The sequence below is a fragment of the Coloeus monedula genome, assembly GCF_965178545.1.
Source record: "Coloeus monedula genome assembly, chromosome: 1".
Taxonomy (NCBI): domain Eukaryota; kingdom Metazoa; phylum Chordata; class Aves; order Passeriformes; family Corvidae; genus Coloeus; species Coloeus monedula.
In genome coordinates, this window is record NC_138781.1 from 112,252,596 (window position 1) to 112,277,314 (window position 24,719).

General features: G+C 41.2%; 1 protein-coding gene across 1 annotated transcript in view; it reads right to left on the reverse strand.

Annotated features, from left to right (window-relative positions):
• Positions 1-23,983, reverse strand: part of OSBPL1A (oxysterol binding protein like 1A) — a 78,279-nt gene extending 54,296 nt beyond the window's left edge. The window contains exons 1-13 of the mRNA XM_082288192.1: positions 23,839-23,983; positions 18,418-18,540; positions 12,845-12,930; positions 10,874-10,948; positions 10,005-10,116; positions 8,814-8,899; positions 5,509-5,653; positions 4,707-4,774; positions 4,582-4,626; positions 3,079-3,152; positions 2,931-2,994; positions 1,906-2,007; positions 319-441 (exon numbers count right to left, since the gene is read on the reverse strand). Of these exons, the coding sequence (XP_082144318.1) occupies positions 319-441; positions 1,906-2,007; positions 2,931-2,994; positions 3,079-3,152; positions 4,582-4,626; positions 4,707-4,774; positions 5,509-5,653; positions 8,814-8,899; positions 10,005-10,116; positions 10,874-10,948; positions 12,845-12,930; positions 18,418-18,538 (1,101 nt within the window). The 5' untranslated portion in view covers positions 18,539-18,540; positions 23,839-23,983. The remainder of the gene's footprint in view (positions 1-318; positions 442-1,905; positions 2,008-2,930; positions 2,995-3,078; positions 3,153-4,581; positions 4,627-4,706; positions 4,775-5,508; positions 5,654-8,813; positions 8,900-10,004; positions 10,117-10,873; positions 10,949-12,844; positions 12,931-18,417; positions 18,541-23,838) is intronic.
• Positions 23,984-24,719: the final 736 nt, after the last annotated feature.

A 24,719-nucleotide genomic window follows, 5' to 3' on the forward strand; every position in this document is an offset into this window, starting at 1 on the left:
TGAGACCGGAGGATAACAAGTACAGTACGCAAGGCTCCCTCTCCTGGCTGAAACTCTCAACTCAAGCAGCTTTCTATCTTACAGCAATGCTGGCAAAAGCGACATCACAGCCCTGTAGCTATGATAAACATGCCATTTTAGCCACACAGTCTGAGCAGGATACACAACAGCAAGCAGTGCAAACACACAAGCAGCATTGATACATCCCTGGGAGGAATCATCACTTTTAGTTAAAGGGATACTGAAGTATTTCAACACAAAACAATACTAATCTGCAACTGCCCAGACACATGAGCCAAGCAAGTATTCAGTACACACTTTCAGAGTGTCCTGAAGCTCTGTAACAGATACTGCATCATCATCATCATCACTGCTCAGCTGTTCCTGTGCACAGTAATGAGTGCTATATGCAGAGTGGTCTTCTATTGCTTCCAGCCAACTCTGGAAAGATAAAAACAGAGTTAATAAACATTTCAAAGGTCATCTGCAAAACACAGTATCATGTATGCAGAACAACAAAGTTTTCTCTTGATAGGAATAAGGCAGTCATTAGTAAAATGAGACATCTCAATAGGCAAGATATAGATTGTTAGAAAATGTAACATGTATTGCAGATTAAATACTCTGTGGGCAGAGCACCACAGATTTAACTTATTAACCCTTAAGCACAACTGTAACCCACTCCTCAGTCTATCCAAAGTCACATAAAAACCCCTCTCATTAATTAAAAGACTGTAGCGAATATATTTTGCATCTCTGGGTTTCTGCTCAGACAGCAAGGTCCCTGTGACAGTCTGCCTTCTTATGCATGAAAAACTGTGCACAAAACCTCAAGTACTGTCATCATTAAGAGGCAGATCCTTTTCCTGTTCATTGGATCACAGAGTGGCTAAGGGTGGCAGGGACCTCTGAAGGTCATCCAGTCCAACCCCTCTACTCAAGAAGGTCCACCTAGAGCTGGTTGGCCAGGACATCCAGATGGCTTTTGAAAATCTTCTAGGATGGAGATTCCACAACTGCTCTGGGCACCCTGTGCCAGTGCATGGTCACCCTCACATTTTTTTCTTACGTCTAGAGAGAAATCTCTGTGCTTCAGCTTGTGCCCATTGCCTCTGGTCCTGTTACCAGGCACCACTGGAACGAGCCCTTGCCCTGTCCCTTTTTGCACTTCTCCTCAGCCATTTACATATGCAGCCAAGTTTCCCTGAGCCTCCCCTTCTCCAGACTGAGCAGTCACAGTTCTCTCAGCTTTTCCTAATAGAAATGATGCTCTGATCCCTTCAATCACCTTAATGGCCCTTCGTTAGGTTCTCTTAGTATGTTCATATCTCTTGCTGTGAGAAGCCCAGAACGGGACACAGCACTCCCCCAACTCCACCTCCAACTCCCCCAACTCCACCTCTAGTTAGTACACCCGTAGAAGTACAACAGTGAATATACTACAAATAGCTCTAAAAAACAGATTTCTCTTGTTTCAGACCCACCTTTTAAGAAAATATAATTTATTAGGTCATCTGGGAATATGGTTAAGAGTAGAATGTACCATTAAAGATTCTTTTGTTTGGAATAATGATCTATGAAAGTGCAAAAGAAGGAGGTTGCAATAGAAATTTATCACATGGAGAAGTTAATGAAAAACAGGAAGTTAGATAACAGGGCATCATAGAGGCACAGAGCTGGAAAATAAGCACTTATTCTAAAGAAGAGATAATTACAACGGGTCAATTTTTTGCTGTCTAATCTATAACCCTGCTAAAAGATTTAATATCTGCACTTATGCTACCAAGTCCTGATGATCAAGGTATGAAACATGCTGCTAATAATTCATCCATAGCAAGTAGTATGCAAATTATTCATTACAGAAGTTACTGTATTTTAATGCCTTCGATAAAGGGTCATTATTACCTCTCTAGTTTGAGAAGGAAGGCTATTTTTAGGAATCTTGAAACGATGAACAGTGTCATCAAAACATCTGACAGAAAAGAAGCAACGGTCTGTAGATTTTATCTAGAGCAATGTGGAAAAAACACAAAATTAGTATAATGAATCAGAAAAAAAATGAAGAGTAAGCTAAGCAAAAAATTACGCTTAACTCAGAAGTTTTTGCCTCAGTCTTGATCCAAGTAATTGTAATTTACAAAAACCTTGGTCAGAACAGTTTTCCAAAGTGTGTCATTACATCATGAATAGTAATATAGAGGTTCTTTATGTCTAAATATTGTATTTGTATTTATTTGCACCCCTTGATTCAGACAAAACCTCAGCAATGATTCAAGATCACCAATATTAAGGAGTTTGTAGATACTGAAAAGCAAGAGTCACTTTTCCATACAATATGGGTATATATATAAGTGCAATTTAACAGAATTTGTGGTGCCAAGCTAGGATGGCGCAGTTATAGAAATGTCAAAATTATCCTAAATGCATTTTCCTTAAACACTTCATCTTCCTGTGCATTATGACACCTGGCCTTTTTTTCCTCTGTTTACCCCTTCCAAAATGGATTCCCACAAGAATAATGGAAATTAGCAAAGTTTTCCAAAAGTCACCTTCAAAATTGACTAGTCCTTCAGCTGAGATCAGCTTAAGTTATGCAATCAGTCACAAGTAGCCAGGGACAGCTAAGGAGGAACTGGAGCTTTGGCTATTCCAGATCACATGTTTCAAACTGACCCGGTCTGCTTTCAGGATGCCTTGTGTGTCTAAATCTTCAAGACTTTAGAAAGCAGTGAGGGAGCTTTACAGCCACTTTACATAAAAGAATACTTTGCTTGACAAGAACAAGCATTTCTTTCAACAGCACAAGCTTTCTCCCTATTTTATAACAAAGATCAGGTTACCAATCCAGCGGAAGTTTTCATTAACCAGCAATGGAATACAATGGAACATAAAAAAACAGCTCAGTAGTTACAACACACTTCACTTCCTACCGTGCAGACAGCTTGTGTTAGATGCTTGCATCCCTGACGATGATCATTATTCACTGCATCAGCTCTTTGAAAGAGAAGAGATTTAGTAAAGTGAAGACAGGATTTATTTAAATCACTTTTCAGAAATTTAAACACAGAAATAACTTACTGTCTCCGATACCAGGAAAGGACTCCATGTTCCAGAACTATCCAGTAGAGTCTCCAACCAAAAAATCGTGAGCTCTAAGAATTTAAAGCGAGAGAGGGGAGGAAAAAAAAAAGCCAGGTATACATTTAGTGCAGACAGCTCAGTGTGCAGCTGCAGTGTGAGCTGCAGATTGAGCTCTGGGTGGTAGGAGCCTGAGGTGAGAGACCATGAACTGGCACAGACCCTCTGCTTAACCAAGGGCACAGCAACTTGTGGTGTCAAGAGCCGAGGACTCAGCAGGAAGACCCCAGACTTTCACAAACTCAGACTGCAGGGACAGAAAAACCCAGGGGTTCCTTTGTTTGGGTCCCTCCTCAGAGGCACCAGCTCAAGATGCTATTTTGTTATTGCACCATGATTAAAGTAAGGATCCAGACATCTGAGACTCAGCTACGGGAAACCAAGGGTCAATCTTGTCTGACTGAGTGTGATGAGTTTAGGGAGCCAAGCTGGGCACCCTTCAACTCACTGGAGCCATCAACTGCAAAGGGGCTTTGGTTCCAGCAGTTAAAAGTCTCTGGTGGAAGAAGTGTGATGGACAGAGTGACTCCTGCATGGTCAGGCAGAGAAGCTTCCTTAACACTTAAAACTAGTAAACATTACAAAAACCTTTTAGGTTCTGCATATCCTGATGATCAAGCAACCTGAGAATATTTTACAACTGCAGCACTACTCTTGTTTTTGGAACCACCTGAAGATAAAAGTTGAGCCTGCTACTCAGTAAGAACTGAAATATTAAAATGTTCCATTTTTTTAATATTACAGGAATTGTTGGTCACCACTCAATTCTATTTTATAAAATCAAATGAGAAACAAAACATGTTGAGATATCCAACTAAAACATTTCATCTTTCTCAAGCTCTAGTACACAGTTCTCGTTTAAGAACAGTTCCTTTTATTACAATTGTGATATAGGAAAATTTACACTGAAGAAAACTTTGGAGATTTCATTAAGCAACATAATAAAGCATTCACCTAGACTGTCTTTTAAGAAGGGAAAATAGATTCACTTGAGCAACACAGAAAAACAACTTTTAAACTCTTTGAATGCCACCTTCACATTAAGTTTTAAAATTTTCTGAAGATGATGGCAAAATATTAGTCACAGTTTCTTAAAGACAATGTATCAGTCATAGATTATCAAAGTAATCTATCAAGGAAAGAAAAAACAATATGCATTTTGCCCACGACACAGACAAGGAAAAAAGCCTTATCACAGTGAAGCTTTGCCACAAAAATTACCAAGAAATAGAGATTTTAGGGACTGAGGCTAAGATCAGGATGCCATGAATCTAGTAGCCACTCCACCCAGCCAGCCCATCTATATATATTAGACTAAATCAAGCCATTTACCAAATATATTATAGAAAAATGCCTTAATTCATCAGTTATAACTGAAATATAGAAAAAGGACATACTGACATATAGCTTACAAGCTATTTTAGAAAGGGAAATAAGACATACCTTCCATAGGAGACCTTCATATCGTCTCAGAGGTTTGTTGATAACCTGCACAGAAGTTAAAGCTCATATAGTAATAGCTTCAACTAGACAGCCTTGGCATTTTAAATTGATACAAAAGTTCCTACCTTTCCAGTTTTACCTGCCAGTATCAGTTTCATTTCTGCACCCTGGGCTAGATCAAGGGGTGTCTGATCTGTTTAGTAACAAGACAAGGCATGAAAATTTGACACAAATAAACTTAGATGTACTTAAAAATAATTTGACACTCTTTACTCATCAGTCTGGCCTCCAAGCATCTACAATTACTTGGAACTGGGGAACATGAACTCCCCAGGAGCAGAAGACTAAAAAGCGTTTTGAACTTTAAGGCCCTGAACTGCCTGTCAGAGTTCTACTAACTACAGAGCCCTTTGCCCTTACTGATTTAAGTTTGTTTTTAGCTTCCAGCTATAAAAAACATTTTAGAACATTCACAAATACCAAGACACAGGCATCTTTAAGCAGAGGACAAGAACACAGTTTGCATAACATTTGCATCAAGTTTTCGTCCTTTTGGTTTCATCAGAAGCCTTCTTCTGAGGAGTCACTTTCTCTGGGCCACATTTTCAATCTTGTGTTTTGTTACCTGTGTTCAGTGTTTAGCATCAAGAAAACAAAAGCCAGGCACATTTCATTGTTAAGAATGTAATTAAATTTTCTAGAAATGGCTAAGTTTGGAAAATAAAAGCACATACAGTAAGTATTTTGCTACAGTTCTTCAGCCTCCTGCAATTTAGTCACTGTTGGCCTTCCTTTATTAGTGATACAAAGCTTGTAAAGCACCATAAGACTTTCCCTGATCACTCCACAGTAAGTAACACAGCTTACAGAAGACATTGAATTTGTGTCTCCACTTAACATTTAATATGTTTTTCTTTTGATACTCACCATTTTTGTTTCGTATTTTAGGATCTGCTCCATTTTTCAGAAGTTTCAATGCACAGTGCTTATGAGCACGGTATGCTGCACAGTGCAATGGTGTGTTCCCCATCTGATCAGTACAGTTGATATCAGGTGGTTTGTGCTTGTTTAACTGGAAAAAAACAAAGTTCTGCTTACTTATCAATCTTCCCCCATCCCAGATGCCATATTCTCTCTTCTAAAAATTAGTTGTTCCTAACTAGGATGCTTCAGTGTAGATCTGTCAACAAAGAGGGCATTTAACAAGTGTTATGACAAGGGCAAGGACTGCAACAATCAAACAAGACATTCAGCTAGAGCAAGGAACTTCAGTGTTTTGCTTGCTATATATACACTCCTTCCACCCCTGCTGCACAATATGGACACATTTTTCCTGCTCAACTGCATGGTGCCAGGGAAAGTTGCCCAGTATAGTAGCTCAGTCATTTATACACCAGAATGGCCCTGCCCAGTTCTACTACCAAAAACCTACTGTTCTTCATAGAAGACTGCCAGGCACAGTGCAGAAGTTAACACAGGCCAGTGCTAAATGCAGAAAAAGACTGTGCAGCCACCAGTTTCAGAGAGTAAGAACTCTGTACTGAAGGGTGGCAGACCTGCCAGTCTCAGTGACAGATATCCTAGGCCATTTAGAGCTCCTTGAATAGGCAATCTGTAACACAAACAGCTTTGCTGCATTCTGAAGTCTAACTATTAAGGCAAGAGCAGCTATGTAACCACGGGAAAAAAAGCCCCAACCCAAACTGAGTTTTACTTGCACACAATATAAATGTTTTGAGAAACTGACCCCATCAAAGAGAAGGGTCATTAAGCATGACACTGCTAACTACCCCAAAAGACCACTACACTTCTGCTCAAATATGCAGCTACTGGATGTGTACATAGGGGTTGGACTGCATGAGCTATAGAGGTCCCTTCCAGCCCAAACCATTTCATGCAATATCAGCTACTTAAACTCACAAGCCAAAAGGGAGTGCCTTAACAGAAAGGCTAAATTACTGATAAGCAGCCTAAGGAGACCAGAGTCACAAGTGCTTGACAACAACTTTAGAGAAACTCATTTTAAGTATTCGCGTTAGCCATATGCTACCTTTGAAAAATTACTCCATAATAACAGAATTCCCATGGCCACAATCTAAGTTAACATCAACAGCAACCACATTATATATGCTTCAGAAATAGTTCTATAAAGGATGAACTAGTCTTCTATAAAGGAACAACTACTGTTGTTTACAGATCAACTGAGAACAAAAGTCAAAAAGAGGGAGCTTGTGGAAGTATAACCTCATTAACATGGTAGTCAAATGCTTGCATTCCTGAGGACTCCTTAGCTTTAGATCTTTCCAACCAGCTGTTTTACATTTACTTTGTCTCCTGACTTCTTGCCTCCATACCTTTTAAGCCACGTGCCTGTGCTTTCAGCAGCTTATGCCATTTTACAAGGGAATACTTGGAATAAAGTTTCATGCATCAACTCATTATGATAAAAATCTCTCCAGTCACTTCAGGAACTGTACAGTACATTTTCTGAGAACTCACAGGAAGAACACACTGGCTTTGCCTCAAGTAGACTAAAGAGCCTGGGTTAAGATTCAGCTGCTGAAGATCTAACTTCTAGTAAATAACATGTTCTGGTGTTAGGTGTCACAGTAAAAGTAAATGTAAACAGCTAGTGTTTTATGAGCATAATAGTCTGCTAAAAAAAATGTACAGTAGGAGCAGAAAGGCCTGAACAGGCAAAGGAGGCAAAGTATGAGGAATTCTGGAGCTAAAGGGCAGTTCTGAAGAGCTACACAAATGATTGACAGAGGTATTAAGGGTGGGAAAGTCAAAGAGATTTACACCATAGAGCTGCAAGTGTATTCCAAGGAACACCTGGTAAGAATTTACTTAAAAACTGACTCAGGGTCAAAAATGTGATAAGTACTTTGAAAAGGTTTAGGAGTCAACATACAGCTGTCCTCACATGTACAGAGCTCAAAGATACCAAATATAAAAAAAAGAAAATCACTTAGAAATTAAAACGTTCGCAGGGAGAGTTACATGCTCACGCGTAGTTACATGCCACATGAGAGAAAGCAGAGTCTTTAATGACAGATTTCTATAAGGAGTCACCTTTTTTCTGATTTTTTTTGTCACATCAGCTTAAGGGTTAGTCAGCAGACGTGTAACAAGTGTTAAAATGATCAGAATCAAGGACAGATAACTCATATCAGTGTATTAATTACAATTAGTACAATTGTGCAGTGTATTAATGCACTATTCTTTCACATCTTAAGGGCTGTGTACAGTTCTAGTTCTGTCTCCATTTCAAAGAGGACAGTGCAAAAACTCAAAATAAGAATTACAAGAATGACCAAAGATTTAACAAGAGTTTCCTTGCAAGGAGTTAGAAAGACAAGGGATCTTTGGACTACAAGAAAAAAATTTAGAGGGGAGAAGTAAATTCTGAAGAGGTGTTCACTCTGGCTTCCAGGCAGAAAAATAAACAACATCAAGTATCTCAATATACAAATATCACATTTGTGAATTTTGATGCTGAAAAGGTATTACTAAAGGTGCTAAAGTAGGTAGAAAATGTTCCATACTGCATGTCTTCCTTCCAAGGACACTCTTCAGGACTCCCAAAAGCTTGAGTTCAAGCACTGGGACTCTGCTTCAAAACCCAACTGGATTTCATCCTGAGCAATCTGCTCTAGTTCATTCTGCTCTGCAAACAGGATCTGGACTAGATCATGTCCAGAAGCACTCTCCAGTCTTTCTGTGATCTGCTTCTCCCACAGCCTTACTATGGCACCACATTGTTCATCTGGGATTACTATGAGTGTGCACACGCACAGAGTTTTCAATTTCTGCTCAGCATGAAACGGTGTTGTGCAGACAACTGTCCATTAAAACCTACAACAGATGCTAATGACAAAGGGCTTACTTTCAAGAATAAAGACAGGCCACACTGTGGTGAAAACCTAGGCACCCATTCCACAATAACCTAATAAGCTTATCTCAGCAGACCATGAACCTTTACACTGCTGTTTGCAGCGAACTAGCTAATTCTTTCTAAAGGATTTAAAACCATGAAAGAAGTTGAAAACCATTGGTTTTGCAACCTCCAACAAAGAGGTTGGAAAATCCTTGAAGGTTCAGCACCTTACCAATATAAAATGGTGCACAGCACTAATATTTCAATGTCACAGCCCTTTGAAATGCAAGGCACAATGTCATATTTTGTTACATCAGCATTATAGCTTGTATCACTTGACTTGAATTCTTACCAAGGCAGTCAGTTTTCCTGTTTCCCCCTCTCTTGCTGCTCCTAAGAGAAGTTCTTCCAGCTTCCTTTCTTGTGTCCTTTCCACGGCTATTAAAAACAATAAATAAAAGTAAGATCAGTCTCAGTAAAGTATGTATAAAGTACAGCATTCAAAAAACTATAGCAAAACAAGCCTAGCAAAGCAAGAGCTTCCAGTATTATTTATTTGGGACAGGTATTAATAGAATATTTACTCAGAAAAGTCTGTGTCAGAGCAAAAATATGTTCAAAGCACATAAAATTTGACAAGATGTGCAAGTTTTTATAAACATACATATTATTATTATTTTTCCAACACTTTAAACCAAGACCACTCCCTGCAGAAGGGAAAATGGGAACTATGCAATACCCTCATCTCAGATCTTCCCTATGTTTTTTTCAGCTTCTCTTCTACTCTTCTTGTCATCCTACAAAAATTTTATTCTCCTCTAATGATTCAGCAGATGAGCAGTGGAAATGAGTTATCTGTGCATTTGCATGTAGAATCAGAAGAGAGATCACTTCTCATATGCAGTCTGGGGGAGTGGACACAGCATTCCAGTAGTATTTAAGAGTATCACATAGTAATACCAGGAAGCAACACAGTTTTTGAACTCTCCAAAACTATAATCAGTGAATTAGGTTAGTATTTGGACACAATCTGCCTCACCTCTGACACGTGTGAGGCCATGGAGGAAACAAGGGGAAGGGTTTCTATTTTTTATGTCTTTTGACACGTCTAAGACTGCAATAGCAAGTCCTAAACCTGATCCATAACTGGGTCACCTTCTCAAACTCTTCAGAATTTTGCTCTCTTAATGACTCAGTTGACACAAAGTCACTTACTGTTCTTGACTTGAGTTTTGTCTCTTCCAGTGAGCCAATGCTTTGACTACTCATGTACCAAAGCTGTAGCAAGGACTATCCCAGCTGGACTGGAATAGTTACCTGAATAATGCTATTTGTATTCATGATACTTAACTCTCAAGTCACACAGAAACACCACATATCAGTACTGCAGACAAGAACCAAAAACTATGACTTTTTTTCTTTCTAATAACCAAATTTAAATAGAAAATTCAACTGAGCTTCTGTAACTTGCAAGAAAAAAAGCAGCTTTTAGAATGCACACGTTAAAAAAAACACAAAACAGACTATGACCTATTAAAGATACCTTCCAACATATTCCTTATGTCTTTGTCATGAGTAACTTCTTTTGCAGTCTCTCCACTCCCATTAACAATAGAAGCATCAGCATTATGCTGCAAGAGTAACATCACCACCTCCTGAAAAACAATTTGAAAAACACTGCTTAACTGCCTGTGCAACTGCAAGGCCACAATCAGGCTTCCCAGCTATGGGCATCCTGTAAGATGAGCTTTGTAACCAACGGCTTCTCACCACTGCTGGTTTCTTATGAAAACAGGAAGGGATGTTTTAGAGAGATTGAAGAGCGAGACCGACTGCAACCTTTCTGTCCTATCAGTCAGGCTGAAGGAACCAACAGGACTTACAGATGAACAGACTGACCTGAAAAGCTGATGTACCTGGTGTGAATGCTTAATTTAATAGAAAAAATAGTATAATTGGCTCTTTTGACGAGAGGAGTAGCCACTCCTTCTGAAGGGCCAAAATGTTATCCATAGAGGTAGTACTAGTTTTGGAACGATGGTGGCATGTGGGAAAAAAATCAAACTAGTGTCACATTACAAAGGCCTATAAAAAAAGCTCTTTAGTTCTAATTAACTATGAAGAAACAGCACTTCCAGACACCAAATGGTCCTGTGTGTCCTAATTTAAGAGATTTCTTTCCTCTCCAGAAGCTACTAAGATTAAAACAATGTGGTTTCTCTCTGTGGCTTTTTTTTTTAGACAGAGTTATACAAGCTAGGCAATGTGCCTAATCCTTCTGAACACACTGTACCAAAACAGACAATAAGTCATTTTTAGACACTGTAAAAACATCTTTTGGAAGTGATCTTATTGCTAGCACTTTCTTAATAATTCTACGAGTGAGGCCCAAAAAAAGCCAGCGTACTTTACCTTACGCCCTGTGAAAGCTGCACGATGGAGTGGAGTGTCCCCCATGTCATTCAGCACATTCACATCTGCACCAGCCTAAACAGCAAGACCAAAAGACATCTGAATGTCCTTCCAACAAGAACTACACAGCTATTCCCTCTGACTGGGGGGAAGGGGAGAGAGGACACTAATGTAGGCCTCGTGGCAAAGCAGATCAAAACTGTAATGCAGTTATCTTGGAAACAAAGCTAAAATACTTATCTAAGATTCACAGCCGACATTCTCTAAATTGCTTCAAAAAGGAAAAGGCCCTGCATTTTTTCCAGGCATCTCTCACACTTTGAAGAAAAGGGTATATGGAAAATGAGTTTAATACAAGGGGTGGGGGCTGTTGTTGTCTTGGTTTTTGTTTGGCTTGGGTTTGGGGTTCTGTAAGTCTTTGTGCTGAATCTTCCTTCGTCACACACTTTCTCCATCCTATACCTTTTATCTGAAAGGAAGAGTGTTTGCCACACTGCAGAGGCACTGTTCCAAGAAACCAAGGAATCCTATCCTCCTTTCATTAAGCATTTCTTCTACACCACTCTACCTAGCCTCTCAAAGGGTGAAAAAGAGGGCAGGGCATACTAAACTTCATCATGTATTTTTAGATCATGTGATTTAGCCAGGCCATTGCTGCCCACCTAAAGTTAACTGATGAACCTGACTAGATCCAGAGCTCTGTACCTGGTAATGCCTCCTTCACTTGCTCTTTGAGCACAAAATCTAGGCACAAGTACAAAGACACACTTATACATGCCTAGCTTTCAGAAGTGCACGGCCTCACTTATTTCTCACCCTAGTCTTTAAATAATACCCTTTCAAGAACCCTATCAAAGGAACACAAAGTACAAAGTTACATATACTCCTCCAACTCTTGACGTTGGATGCTTGATAAATGCATTAAGTGATAAAACTTTACCTTTTGCTTTAAGTAGCCCGCTTGAATTGAAAATGGCATTATTTACTGAGCAAGTGTGTAGGCTAGAGAAGAATTTCTCAAAGAAATCTCAAACTTGTTTCCTCCTTTAAAGTCTGGATTATGGCTGGCAGCTTTTATTCTTAATGAAATTCAAGTTTAGATTAGCTTTGCACTTGAGGCTGTTTATCACACCCCTGCCATCTACAGCAAAACCTTTCAAATATTAAAGAGGGCCTAATATAATTAAGGTTGGTTGAAGCTACCCTGAGAGCAAAAAAAAAAAAAAAAAAAAAAAATTCAGTCAGAAGCCACATAATCACTGCATTTGCAGTTGTTATGCAAATACAAACACATCAGTTTTGATAACAGAAGTCCATTGTTTCAAAATTCATCACACAGATCATTATTTCAAAGACATTAGAAAGAAATAATGAGTCAAACTGTTAGCCTGAAAGAAACACATACAAGCTACTTTGCACAAAATTCTGTGCATACTTCTATACACAACATGGAATTAGATAATGCAGTTTTTCTGCATTTGAGGCACTTCAGCCTTTTCTAAAGCTCCGTGACTGAAATTACCTAAACTGAAGTACTTTATGTACTACAGTAAACTAACCAAACTGTTGAAGTAATTGCATTACTAGTATCACACGCTGGCTTACTATACACAGATACCCACTAAGCTTCAAAAAAACTGAACTTTCACAAGTGCATACTATATATTACATGTCCTCAGTTCCTACACACAGGTAGCTGTTCTCCAAGAGAAAACCAGTTAAGTATCAATAATTGTAAAAACTACTCAGAGTAAGGGCTTTATGCTACTGTATATCCTTCCACTGTCACTATTTTGGGTCCTTCTAAACCAGGCCTATCTTAATGTCACAACAGTCAGTTATCTCTGTTACGTGTAGATAAACTGTAGGAGTGGCTCTGCCTCTCTGCAAAGCCTCCTTCCTTCTATGACAAAAACCTGAATAAACACCAACTGCTTCTAGCCTTACACACAGAGGAAAATATAAATATACCTTCAGCAAATCCTCTACCACAACAGCATGTCCAAAATAGCAAGCAAGGTGAAGAGGTGTCCAACCCATATTAGATTTACTTCTGCCTAAAAGACAAAACAGGTAAATTACGTTTTGGTCACACAGCACAAAAGAGATGTTGTCATGTGCTTGGAGGTTGTCATGGATTACCATTCTTCACAGTAGCAGAGGAGCAAGGAAGCTGGACACATCAACACTATTATTTAAATTACTAAATCAGGAGGCAGTTTGAGAATGCTGGATTCAAATTTTAAACAAAAAACAAACAAACACACACAAAAAACCCTCAAAAAACCAAAAAACCCAAACAAAAAGCCCCACAACTTTCTGAAAGGCCAAAGTCATGTAGCCTGACTGGGAATAAAACTTTTATCTGCATGTAACACCTTTCTACACTAGCAAGAGGCTTCAGTTACTTTCATTCTTCATTCACTATGAAAATGGCACATGCAAGTACATTTTTCTCTTGTTTATCAAAAAAACGCTGGTTTACACAATTTTATTTTCTTCACACAAATGAGAGGTAAGACAACCCATCCTTCAAATAAAGGATTCAAAATAAAACAGGTGGAATGACCTAATGTTGAGGCTTTTTGTTATCAGTTTTTTTGTTGTCTTGTGCTTTACTCGGTTTTAATAAAGACAGCCTAAGTCATGAGCTTTGAAATCTTTATGTGCAGTAGAATTCATGTATCATCTACAGCTCTAAGTTGCAGTGACAAATCACAGACAGGAAGCAGGCACAAGAAAATATGATTTATGCTTTAAAGAGCATTTAAAACATGACCTGGAGGACTGGCTGTATGAAATTCAACAACTCTCCTATAATCACTTCTTTAAAAGCAAGATATTAAAGCATTAGAGATTACTAAGGTTAACAACTCACTTTACTTTCCAACTGCAACACTCAACTGTATTAAGCAAAGGCAACTTGTGCTTTGTTTTTACTAAGCAACAGACCCACAGCATTACAGTGTCAGCTGAAAGCTATCATTTTGTACTTGGAAGAAAAATGAAAATAAGGCAGTAGAAATTCTTTTGAAATTACTGCCACCACTAAGTTTTCCCCTGTCATATAACCTCAGGTACTGAGGCATGGAACATGCACAACATAAGTTTGCCCTGAGGAAACAAGCCACAAGCACAAAGAAAACAAACTGTTCATCTTCAAAGTTCATCATCTTTTCTGCTCTCATTAAAAATTAACATTAGAATGCGGTTCAGAGCTGAAATATTTTCCCATTTCTTATAACTGTTTCCAGCTAACATTCCTGCCCTTTATTGACAATTTCTTTTGTAATTTGATTATCTTTCTTCTCAACTCCTGTTGTTTCCAACCCCAGATTTACATCTCTCCCTCACTACAATCTGGCCTAAAACAGAGCTCCTACTCTCTGTCACTGATAGGCCAAAGTATCACAGAAGATAAATACTGTGTGGATCACTAACTCTGGGGCTATTTATGGTGGATAACAAACTAAAGGGACATCACTCATGCCTCAGTCCAGTAGGGAATAAGATTCATTCAAAGAATACAAAAGAGATCTGAGTTGCACTGAATTCATATAATTAGCCCAGAACAGTCATTAGTTAACAGCACTGACAAGATGGTGCTGCTGCCAAGGAATCCAGTCATGAAAAAAAATAACCAGGAACCTGTCCAGATTTGGAGTTCTTACTGAATAAAGTAAGAACAGACCCTTGTTCTGCATCCACTCAGAATGTTTGCATTTCTGATGTTAGCTGACCATTTATTTCTCAAGCTTTTGAGGTGTTACTTCTCTTCAAGTGACCACAAGTCTTTGTACCTTTTTTATTATTATTTTAAATCATGACACCATTATGCAGGGGAGAATGAAAGGATAGGAAAGGAGAAAAAATGTAATTCCATTAAAAAAAAATTCCTCTCTCCCTTACACCCAGCTCTTTGCTTTAATGTCAGTTAACTCTAGTCTCAAGTGTCACCATTTGTTTAGAGAATGGAGAAAAGGCAGGCAGTCATTTTCCAGCTGTGGGCTGCTAGGCCACCGTGCAGTCATTCAAATGCGCATTTTGCCATAACACGCTACTGACTGTTAACCTTACCTTCCAGATTTTTTACTTTGCAAATTCCTAGATATGCTATTTTCTTGTATTTAATGAGAATGAGCTAACAATAGATGGCCTTAGAAAACATGATTATTTTGGATGAAACCTGGGTTTGTTACTGTTTTAATGCAGATACCCTCTTTCCAAAGCAGTGAACTGAAGAACCCGAAAAGAGAAGTTCAGATAATTTGGCTGGATTTTCCTCAAGCAAATCCTGCTTATCTATGAGCACTGACAGGGTAGAATACAGTCACAACAGAGCAAGTGCAGGAAGCCTGAATTTATTTTCTCTTCCTTCACTTTGGCTGAAATTGTGATGTTTAGGATCACTGTTGCCAGACTTGACTTATGAATATACAGCACACCCAGCCTCAGATACAGCTCCACTCTGAAAAGACAAGGAGAAGATGTCAAAGATAGGCTTTGTCACCCAGGCACATTAACTTGTCAGACCTACAGCTACCAAGGCACACCCTGCAGGAAGTTTACCTCCAGTACAGCCTTCCACCTGCTCCAGAAGCACTTTATTCCAAGCCATGTGGCATTGCCGTATCAGATGCAAATCCTGAAGCAACTGCTACAGCTCTGAAGACATTCCCCACACCCTGACTTTCTAGGGACATCTATTATCCAAGGTAATGACAGAAGCACAAGAAGCTGTCAGGAAGAGAAGGAAGATTGAGGGCTGCAAAAAGACAGTCTACAGCGTGTACTTCAGTTAATCATCAGGTTGTTATGTGCTTACTATCTGGTAGTACCCAACAGATTGTAACTTGTAGCAAAACAGTATTGCTGTCAGAAAGCCGGGGTGTACAACCCAGTGCGCCGTGACCTTCTGAGAGAGCGTCCTGCAAGGAACAACTCTTCCAGGGTGGTGGCAGGCCTCCCTGGGCAGCAGGGGATTTCAGCAAGTGTAGCGATTTCTCACCTACAGGTGATTCCAGCTCTTGTGATTCAGCTCTTTGTGAAATCACCCAAGGCCAACTCAGGGATAGAGAGACAGGAGCCTTGTATGGCAATTCCACAGAGGTAGCTTTTATGGTCCAGCAGCCCCTGTGAAGGGGAGGGCCAGGGACAAGGCTCCCGGCCGAGGGGCAGAAACAAGGAGCTTTTTATGGGAAAGGCAGGGGGTGGGGTAGAAACCAATTACCCAATAATGAAATTGCACACAGTAATGACTGGGGTTCCTCTGGTGCCTGTGGAAGAATCTTGGTCCACTCATCCCAAATGTCTACTGGACTGGGTTTCTTACCTGTATATGGGTATTCATGTGCTGCTAGAGGAATCCCTACCAAGCATGTCGACAATGGGCTGTCTAGGTTGCCTATGGACAGGCACAAGTTATCTTGTTTTAATGTCCTTGCTAGGGTCACCCAGATATTATGGCTGAGCTGTGGGACAACCAAGCTGAGGGCCTGTGGCGTTGTGAGGAGCGTCCAGGCAGCAGTGAGGGCAGCACCAAGGTAGATAGGTCTCATCTTTGGACAGGGATGGGGCTTCTGATAGGGAATATAAACGAAAATTTGTTAGCTTTGAGGTGAAGGGGAAGGGTTGTCTTCACTTTTTCTCCCTCCTCCCTTTCCAAGACAGAGTAGCTTGGCTAGCGAGGAGGCAGAATGGCAGGGGTAGTTATACAGCAGATACTGTTTGGCCTGAATTTTTCTTAGACTGTTTCCAATGGAATACTCTATGGAAGCAGAGTGAAACAAGTCAGCCTCTGAAAAGTGACTGCAGAAGAACAGAGATTTAACTCTGAAGTTTCACACAACTAGAGCAGTTCCCCCAGAAAACACTAACTAGACTTCTGTGTCCTCTAACACTTAGAAGAATTGAAACTTCAAAAGCAGAGATTTCACTGTAAACAAAATCCGTATTTGGAACTAGTTTAGGTTAAATACAATACCATGAGCACATTCCTTCTAGCTTCCTAGAGCCACCATTAGCAAGCAAGTATTAACTAGCTGGTATGTATTGTTAAACTAGAAAAACAGCTAAGCACTATTTTTCACTTCATTACCTGAGTCTCTTCTATGCTGCAGACCTTCTGACCAGAGACCCATTTGCTTGATATAATAGATGGCAGATTATGCCATTTCATTATGCTTTTTTGACTTCAGATTATGTGCAAGAACACATCAGAGACACTTTGAAATCTCTTCTAAGCACAAGAGACTTCAACAATTTATTTATGGGCACCGTTGCATGAATCTTAAGGTAATTTTATTCCAACTGTTTAGGCACTATGCATCTTGAATATTTACCAAGGACATACTTCTAAAGGTGGAGGACTTCAGCTTCATCAAGGTCTGTTTGGTTGCCCTTTAAATTATGAACTAGCTCCACAAAGATGAAGTAGCAAGAGCTTGCGTTTCACAACTTGTTTTTCTGAGGCGAGTACATTAACCATTGAAAAAACAAAACACGGCTGAGTAGTCAAACAAAAGGATAAGTAAGCTCATGATTAAGAATGAGACTTGGGAAAGGGATAGAGCTTGTTCAGATAACAGGAATCCCTGCCCTTTAGGGCAAGGGTTTCCCTTCTGTTACGGCTGAGAGGAAGCACAGTTGATCTCTCCCTCTGTAGCCCTTTCTTCTCAGTGCTGCTAATCAGTTAAATGCCAAACAACGGAATATCAGCCTGGGGAGAAAGAATGGGATACACATACACTTTTTGGAAGCAACTAGAAACACAATTGTGTAAATAAAGAGAAATATAAAACTGCTAAAATAATAAAGAAGTAAGGTAGTCTGCAATTGCTAGCAAGCTAGCAAATCCAGTACCAGTTTTAAGTTTTAATGCACAGCAAGCAAGTTGCTGAGCCACAACTATGTTAGCTACACATGAGCAAAACTTCAGTGTTGGACAAAGACCCAGACACAGATGAAGACCAGTTTTAGTTTCTTCTCCCAAGTAACCCAGTATTCTGCTAATAGTAAAAAATATACATTTGTCCCAAACATTTTTGCCAGTGGCAAGAAATGTAGCACTTCTACTGTGTGATAACAAAACACAGGACTAAAAAAAATATAAAAATAAAACAAACTCACACCGAGCAGAACACAAATGACTGACCTGATCTAATCTTCTCTGCAGCCCTGCTGCAGGCTATTTACCTCCCTAAACCATCCCCGGGGCACCACAGTCTGTTTTGTTTAGTATTCTAAAGCTTCCAAGTTGGCATAAGCACAAACACAGGCAAAAAGAGGTACTGATACCTTGTCTTGTTGACACTTCTAGTGTCTGTGAATTACATTGAGGTTTTCTGTATGCTGCAACTATCCATACTCTTATTATCTCTCCCCTATGCAAGTATGTCCTCAAATCATAGCGTAAAAGCTGTATAAGTGGGTTTTTTATTACTCTACTGAGCACTCCAAAGAAAGCAAGATTATACTATCACTATCAGTTTCACTACATGTGACTTCAGCAGCGAGATTACAAACATTTGAGGAAGGCTACTAACCTTTACAGTTGATATCAAAGCTTATTTCTCCTTTGTCCAAGGTATCCAACAGCCGTTTAACTTCTTCAGCATTTCCATTTCTAGCATCATGGAGAAGCTGCTGTTCTGCTTCTGTAGTCATCTCTAATAAAAGATACGAAAGAACAGATTTTGCAATCTCTTATACTGCTGTAAGTTACTGCTTAAAATTACATCACTTTTCCCTGTTATTTAATACTAACCCTGTTATGAGAAAGATAACTATTCTCTCTGTGGAACACATTTAATGCGCAAGCTGTTGCAACAGTCCAGCACTCAGGCTACTAAGAAGCATTAAAATTCCTCATACAAAGCAGTTAAATAACCAAATACCCATGTTTTCTTGCTTCTCTGTTTTCTAGATTCTAAGGGTGGCCTGGGAGCTGAAGATCTATGCCACAAACAAGGCAAGCTTTGCTACAAGCATAACCAGTAAGCATTTGCTTTTTCGTTACAAGGCTTTCACCCTTATCCCTCAAGGTTTCCAAAGACAACAGGAAAGGAAAAGAAAGGTAACTTATGTACATCCATTAGCCCAAATATTACTTAAGAATTAATTGACAGGTATTTTGGCTGCTGACCCTGGGGAACAGAATGTCTTTGCATGAAGGTGTCAGATAACCATCAGTGATTAGTCCTATCATCTCTTGAGCCTGAGTACCTGAGGCCCTGCAACCTCGACTTGAAGGGTAATCAGGGACTCAGACAACTTTGTAGATTTGACCTTATCTTTAAGAAACACAAATAATACAATATAAGGAAGTTAACACACAATTGTAAAAGATCACTAATTAATTCTAATCCTACCATTGCTCTTGAACTACAAAGGAAAAATTGGTATTTATGTCTTTCAAAGAAGGGAGAAAACAAAACCTTTTAACATAACTATGTTACAGATCCCTACTAGACTGGGAGCATTAGACCTTTAGGCAAGCAATACTGGTACCTACCAGGTCTGTTGATGAATACTGTTACGAAGTAATATCTTAACCAATTTTTTTCCCACACTGAAATCACAATCTGAAGTTAGTTTGCCTTTTTTTTTTTTTTTTTAAATGCTATTACAACAACTACCAACTGTATGAAGTTTAACAAGTGCAAGTGCTGGACTCTGCATCTGGGACAGGGCAACCTGGGATGTGTGTATAGACTGGGGAATGAGATGCTGGAGAGTAGCAGTGCAGAAAGGGACCTGGGGGTCCTGCTCAATGGCAAGTTGAACATGAGTCAGCAGTGCCCTGGCAGCCAGGAAGGCCAAGCGTGTCCTGGGGGGCATCAGGTACAGCATCACCAGCTGGGCAAGGGAGGGGATCGTCCCACTCTGCTCTGCACTGGGATGGCCTGACCTCCAGTGCTGTGTGCAGTTTTGGGCACCAAATATAAATATAAAAGAGACATTAAGATAATACAGGATGTCCAAAGGAGGGCAAGGAAGATGATGAAATATCTGGAGGGGAAGCTTTATGAAGGAAGGCTGAGGTCATTTGGTTTGTTCAGCCTGGAGAAGAGAAGACTGCTGGGAGAAGTCACTGCAGCCTTCTACATTCTCATGGGGGAAAGCGGAGGGGCAGGTACTCTTCACTCTTGTGACCAGTGACAGGACTTGAGGAAAAAGCATGAAGCTGAGTCAGGGGAGGTTCAGGTTGGGTATCATGAAAGTTTTTCACCCAGAGGGTGGCTGAGCACTGAACAGGCTCCCCAGAGAAGCAGACAGCACCAAACCTGAGTGAATTCAATAAGTGTTTAGACAATGCTCTCAGGCACATGGTGTGACTCTTGGGGCATCCTGCACAGTGCCAGGACCTGAACTTGATGATCCTGATGGGTCCCTTCTGACTCAGCTTATTCTATGGTTCAACTAGACCTAGATACAGCAATGCCCTATTTAAACACACTGTTTTTAAGATGTGCCGAGAAACTATTTTAAAAACAGCTTCAAAAGACTGTGCTCCTATAGACAATTTATTGCTGTTGATACAATAGGAAATAGGAAAACAAGAGGCTCTGTCCAAATTTAGTGTCTCCAGTTTAGTATGTTCACTAGGTTTACCAGATCCTGCAGTCAGTTAATGATTACTGGCCTCACACAGTTAGCTTTCCTATACTAGCAGAGGTTTTGATTGGTCCCACAAACTGTTTACACTCTGCTGTTCTGGACAGGCAGCTTGATTGCACCATGCACACTCGCAGCTTAAATAGATGCAGGGAGCTCTTCGACTTTTCTTGCTGAGTGGCTTCGATAAGAAGCCACTCAGCAAGAAAAGAGACAGTGAGAACACTGGGTAAGGAACAAAAAGCCTGTAACAGATCCTGTAATATTAAAGACTGAGGCAGAAATCTAGAACAGGACAGACTGCCAAGGAGCTAACGATACAGCAAAGACACGTTTCCCTACCTTTTCCTCAATCAGCAAAGGGGGAGAGAGAATTGGTTTTCAAAGAATTTGACAAATACTAAGCAAGCCCTTTCTAGCACATTTCAGAAGAACAGACTGGATCAGTCACCTGCAATCTACCACAGACAAAGGATACAAATGCCTTCTCCAGAAGTGGTTAGTCAGCACTCTTGTTCATGCATGCTTTTCAGTTCCACCAGAAAATTAAACAAAACAGTACTAGTTCTTCTAGCAGTCCTTCAAGCCCTGAAGCTACTTTTTCCTTTAAAACATTTGTGGAGGCAACACAGCAGAGTTTATTGTTACTGGGGCAGGTATAGCTTTCCTCAGTGAATCAGTTCTAGCAGGGTCTAGAGAATGATCAAAATCATGTATGTTAATGTATTATCAGCCTGTAATACTATCTCTGAAGCTGACTGACACAGTTTCAGTGGGACACAGAATGCAGCAGTGAGAACCACACAAACCAAAGCTAAGAGGATAGTTAGACCCATTTTTCTGGCTTAGCCATCATGGAGAGGGGGGAAAGAAAAAAAAAAAGCTAAGCTCATCCTTCATTTTCACCCCTTCCCACACAGTATTGCTTTAGCCATCTCTCAGACAAGAAACACACTCCTATTATTACCCTGTATCACTTGTCAACATCCCACATACTTAGCAGGTACGAATAGCAGTGCACTTTCAACGCATTAAGAACCTGCTGTCTCCATTTGATATTGATGAGAAGGAAGAAAAGATTGCTTGGGAAAGAAACCAAGACGCTGATTCAAATAAACAACTCTTGTATGCAGCAAGGCCTGTTACGTACATGACCCGAATCTTAAACAGCTCAAGATATTCAGAAAGTTCAATCACTATATAAAATTACTTGCACAGTTTTTCTACCACCAAATACTCATAAGGTTAAAATCGCTGATTTGTTTGTACTCTTACAGCAAACATTAGCAATAGAGTAACATGCACAGTAACATGGTCTGTCTGCTTCACTGGTTTAGTCCCCAAAGACCTTGCTGTTTAGCCCAAGCCTCCAATTTCAAATACACACTATAAGCCTGAAGCATGCAATGATGCAGAAGAATGACTGGCTATTAATCATAGTTAAACGGATCACTCACGTGAAAGTGTTTCTACAGTTGGGGCTGGAAAGCGAATCTGCATGCAGTTACCCATCAGACAAGTGGTAAAGAACGAAGTTTCAGCTAACGAGCTAAATGACATGCCTAAATGAAGCTGGCAGCAGTGAGGCTCTTAACAGAACCTTTTATACTCTTGTAAATACTGTTTTAAGCAACAGGATTTGCTCTCTAACAGAGATGAGAAACCACCAACACAAGTCTGAGTGACAAGTTTAGAGTATGGAAACAAATCAGTACACAGGCCCTTGCAAGCAGTGTGCACTTGCAGTGTACTTTGTACACCTATACTCCCATGCAGACAGGAGTTTATTTGGTCCCATGACCCACCACGAAGAGTGATCCAAAATCCCCACAACAGTTTTGAGGCACCAAGCCAGGCCATCATCACTGAGGGTGGAACTTAATTGTTTGGTTTGGAGTTACTAGCCTTAAGACACTACCAGCAGGTTAATCTATACGAATTGTGCTGCCTCTATGCCAATCTACTAGCCACTTAAGGGAGAACACATCTTTCAGTCAGTTGTGCTGCCATTATTAGCTTATTCCATTAATCAGCTGATACAGGTTAAATTGCCCTTCACAACCCCTGTTTATGCCTTGTGCCCTTGAAAGGCTTGCAGGGCAGTCTCCACAGTCACTGGTACATCATGACACAACACCACAAAACACTATTTAGCATCTCCTCTGCAGCTGAGATGTGACTGCAAGGCACTTCTGTTGAACTCATTAGGACTACCAGAGCAGTACTTGACTGCTAATTGAATCTTATCCTTTAAGAAGGTAAAAAAAATAGCACTGAGATGCTCTGCTTTTATCTTCTTCTACGAGACCTATGCCAGAGTGATCCTGTCACGCTATTACAGGGTCTGTCTTCACACAGCAGTTGTTTCCTACACAGAGAGCACAGGTTACCATTCTGCCTGCACACCTACTTAAGGGAGTTTTGCAGAATACTTCAAGACAAAATGCCACTTAACTACCGATATACAAACTACCAACTTTACCCTGCTGCTAGGATAAAGTCCAAGCAAAAAAAGCTCCTTTCCTCAAAGTGATCTACAAAGATCTAAAGTGCCATCCCTGACTACGAGGCAGCACTCTTCATAAGACTCACCTGCTTTTGCTTTTATTTCTTCTCCTGCTGAATCCTCCAGCCATGTACACAGCCCAGAACAATGACAATATACACTAATTAGAATGAGTGGGTTTCACTCATATACAGCTAGAAAAGTAGAAGCAGTACTAGCACTAGCCAACTTAACATTAAGGCTCTAAGGCAACAGCCACTGTTGCATAGGAAGCTTTCTCTCGTCATGACAAACAGTAAGGTTGGCAAAAAGCATAACATTGTCTAGTGTTTCAATAGATCTCCCTCTAGCAATGAAAATTAGATTCCTGTAGGAAAGGATGATACCCGCTCAGGAAGATTTTTTACGTGTCCCAGCACGCATGCACTATGATGTGATGCTTGCAAAGAAGGCAGACAAAACGCACCAAACCGCACAAACAGACAGAACCTGTCTACAAACCCACACAACACACTGTACTGGCAGGAGCTGCTCCAAGAAGAAAGAGTGGCTCACTAGAAGCATGAGTGATGTTATCTAAAAGTAGTTGTTTCAGTCTTCGGGTAAAGGGTTGTAGAAGTTGGTCATGCTTCTATGACACAGTCTTCCTGTGAAGGCAGCACCTCTCTAAAATCAATACACTGTTTGTTTAATAGCAATTAACACATCTATTCAATACCACTGCCAAGGAAACACTACTTAAACTAATCCTCGTTCTTGGCCATCTCCTGGCTGTTTTCCGCACGTATTTTAGTCCTGTTACATCAAAGACTTTTTTTCAGCACAGGCACTCCGAATAACTCACCCACAGCTCGTGCGAAATCTCACTCGGATCAGCAGACAGGCACAGTCCCAAGCAGTCAGAACTTCAGCAGAACCGCCTGGAACCGAGCGGCTCGTTCCGGTCCCGGTAATTAAACACTTTTTAAGGCGAGTCAGGCTCACGTGTCGCAGCAGCTACGCTCCTTGCCTGCGGGGAAAGGTGCGCTCAGACCTGAGGGCACCGGCCAGCGCCGCGCCTGTTCCAGGGAGGGGAACAGCGGGAACAGGAGGAGGAGGAGGAGGAAGGGGCACCCACGCACAGCAGCAAGCGACAACACCGCTTCCCAAGGGCCAGAGACCACCCCGGCCCCCGCCTCTAAGGCCGCCTCTGCTTCGTGCCTCGAGCCGATCCCGGCTTTGGGCCGTCCCCACTGCCCGCACAACAGACTCCTGAGGGGGGAACCTGTGACACCCCCACCCCCGAACACGCTCCGGGCGGCTGCGGGGGAGAGGCGGCCACGGCAGCAACAAAGCCAACGCCGCCACGGGAGGGCGGCGCATCCCCCGCCGGCCCCGCCACGGAAGGAAACCCGCTCCAGGCGGGCGGGCTGACCCGCCGCCGGCCTCGCCTCGCCCCGCGAGCTGCCGCCGCCGCCCCGCGCTGTGCTACGCGCACCGGGTGCGCTTACATGTGACCGGCAGCGGCACCGCGGCAGCTCCCCCCCGCCGCGCAGGCCGGGCGGGGCGGGACGGACAGGGCTCCGCCCGCCTGGCCGCCGCACCGCCCCCGTGACCGAGACCGGCACCGGGACAGGGACCGGCCAGGCGGGCGCCCCATACGGGCAGGCTCTGCGGGTCCATATCTCGCCGCAGCCCGCCTGGAAAGCCGGGAGGAGTGAAGCAAGGGCCCGCCGAGGGCGCTGC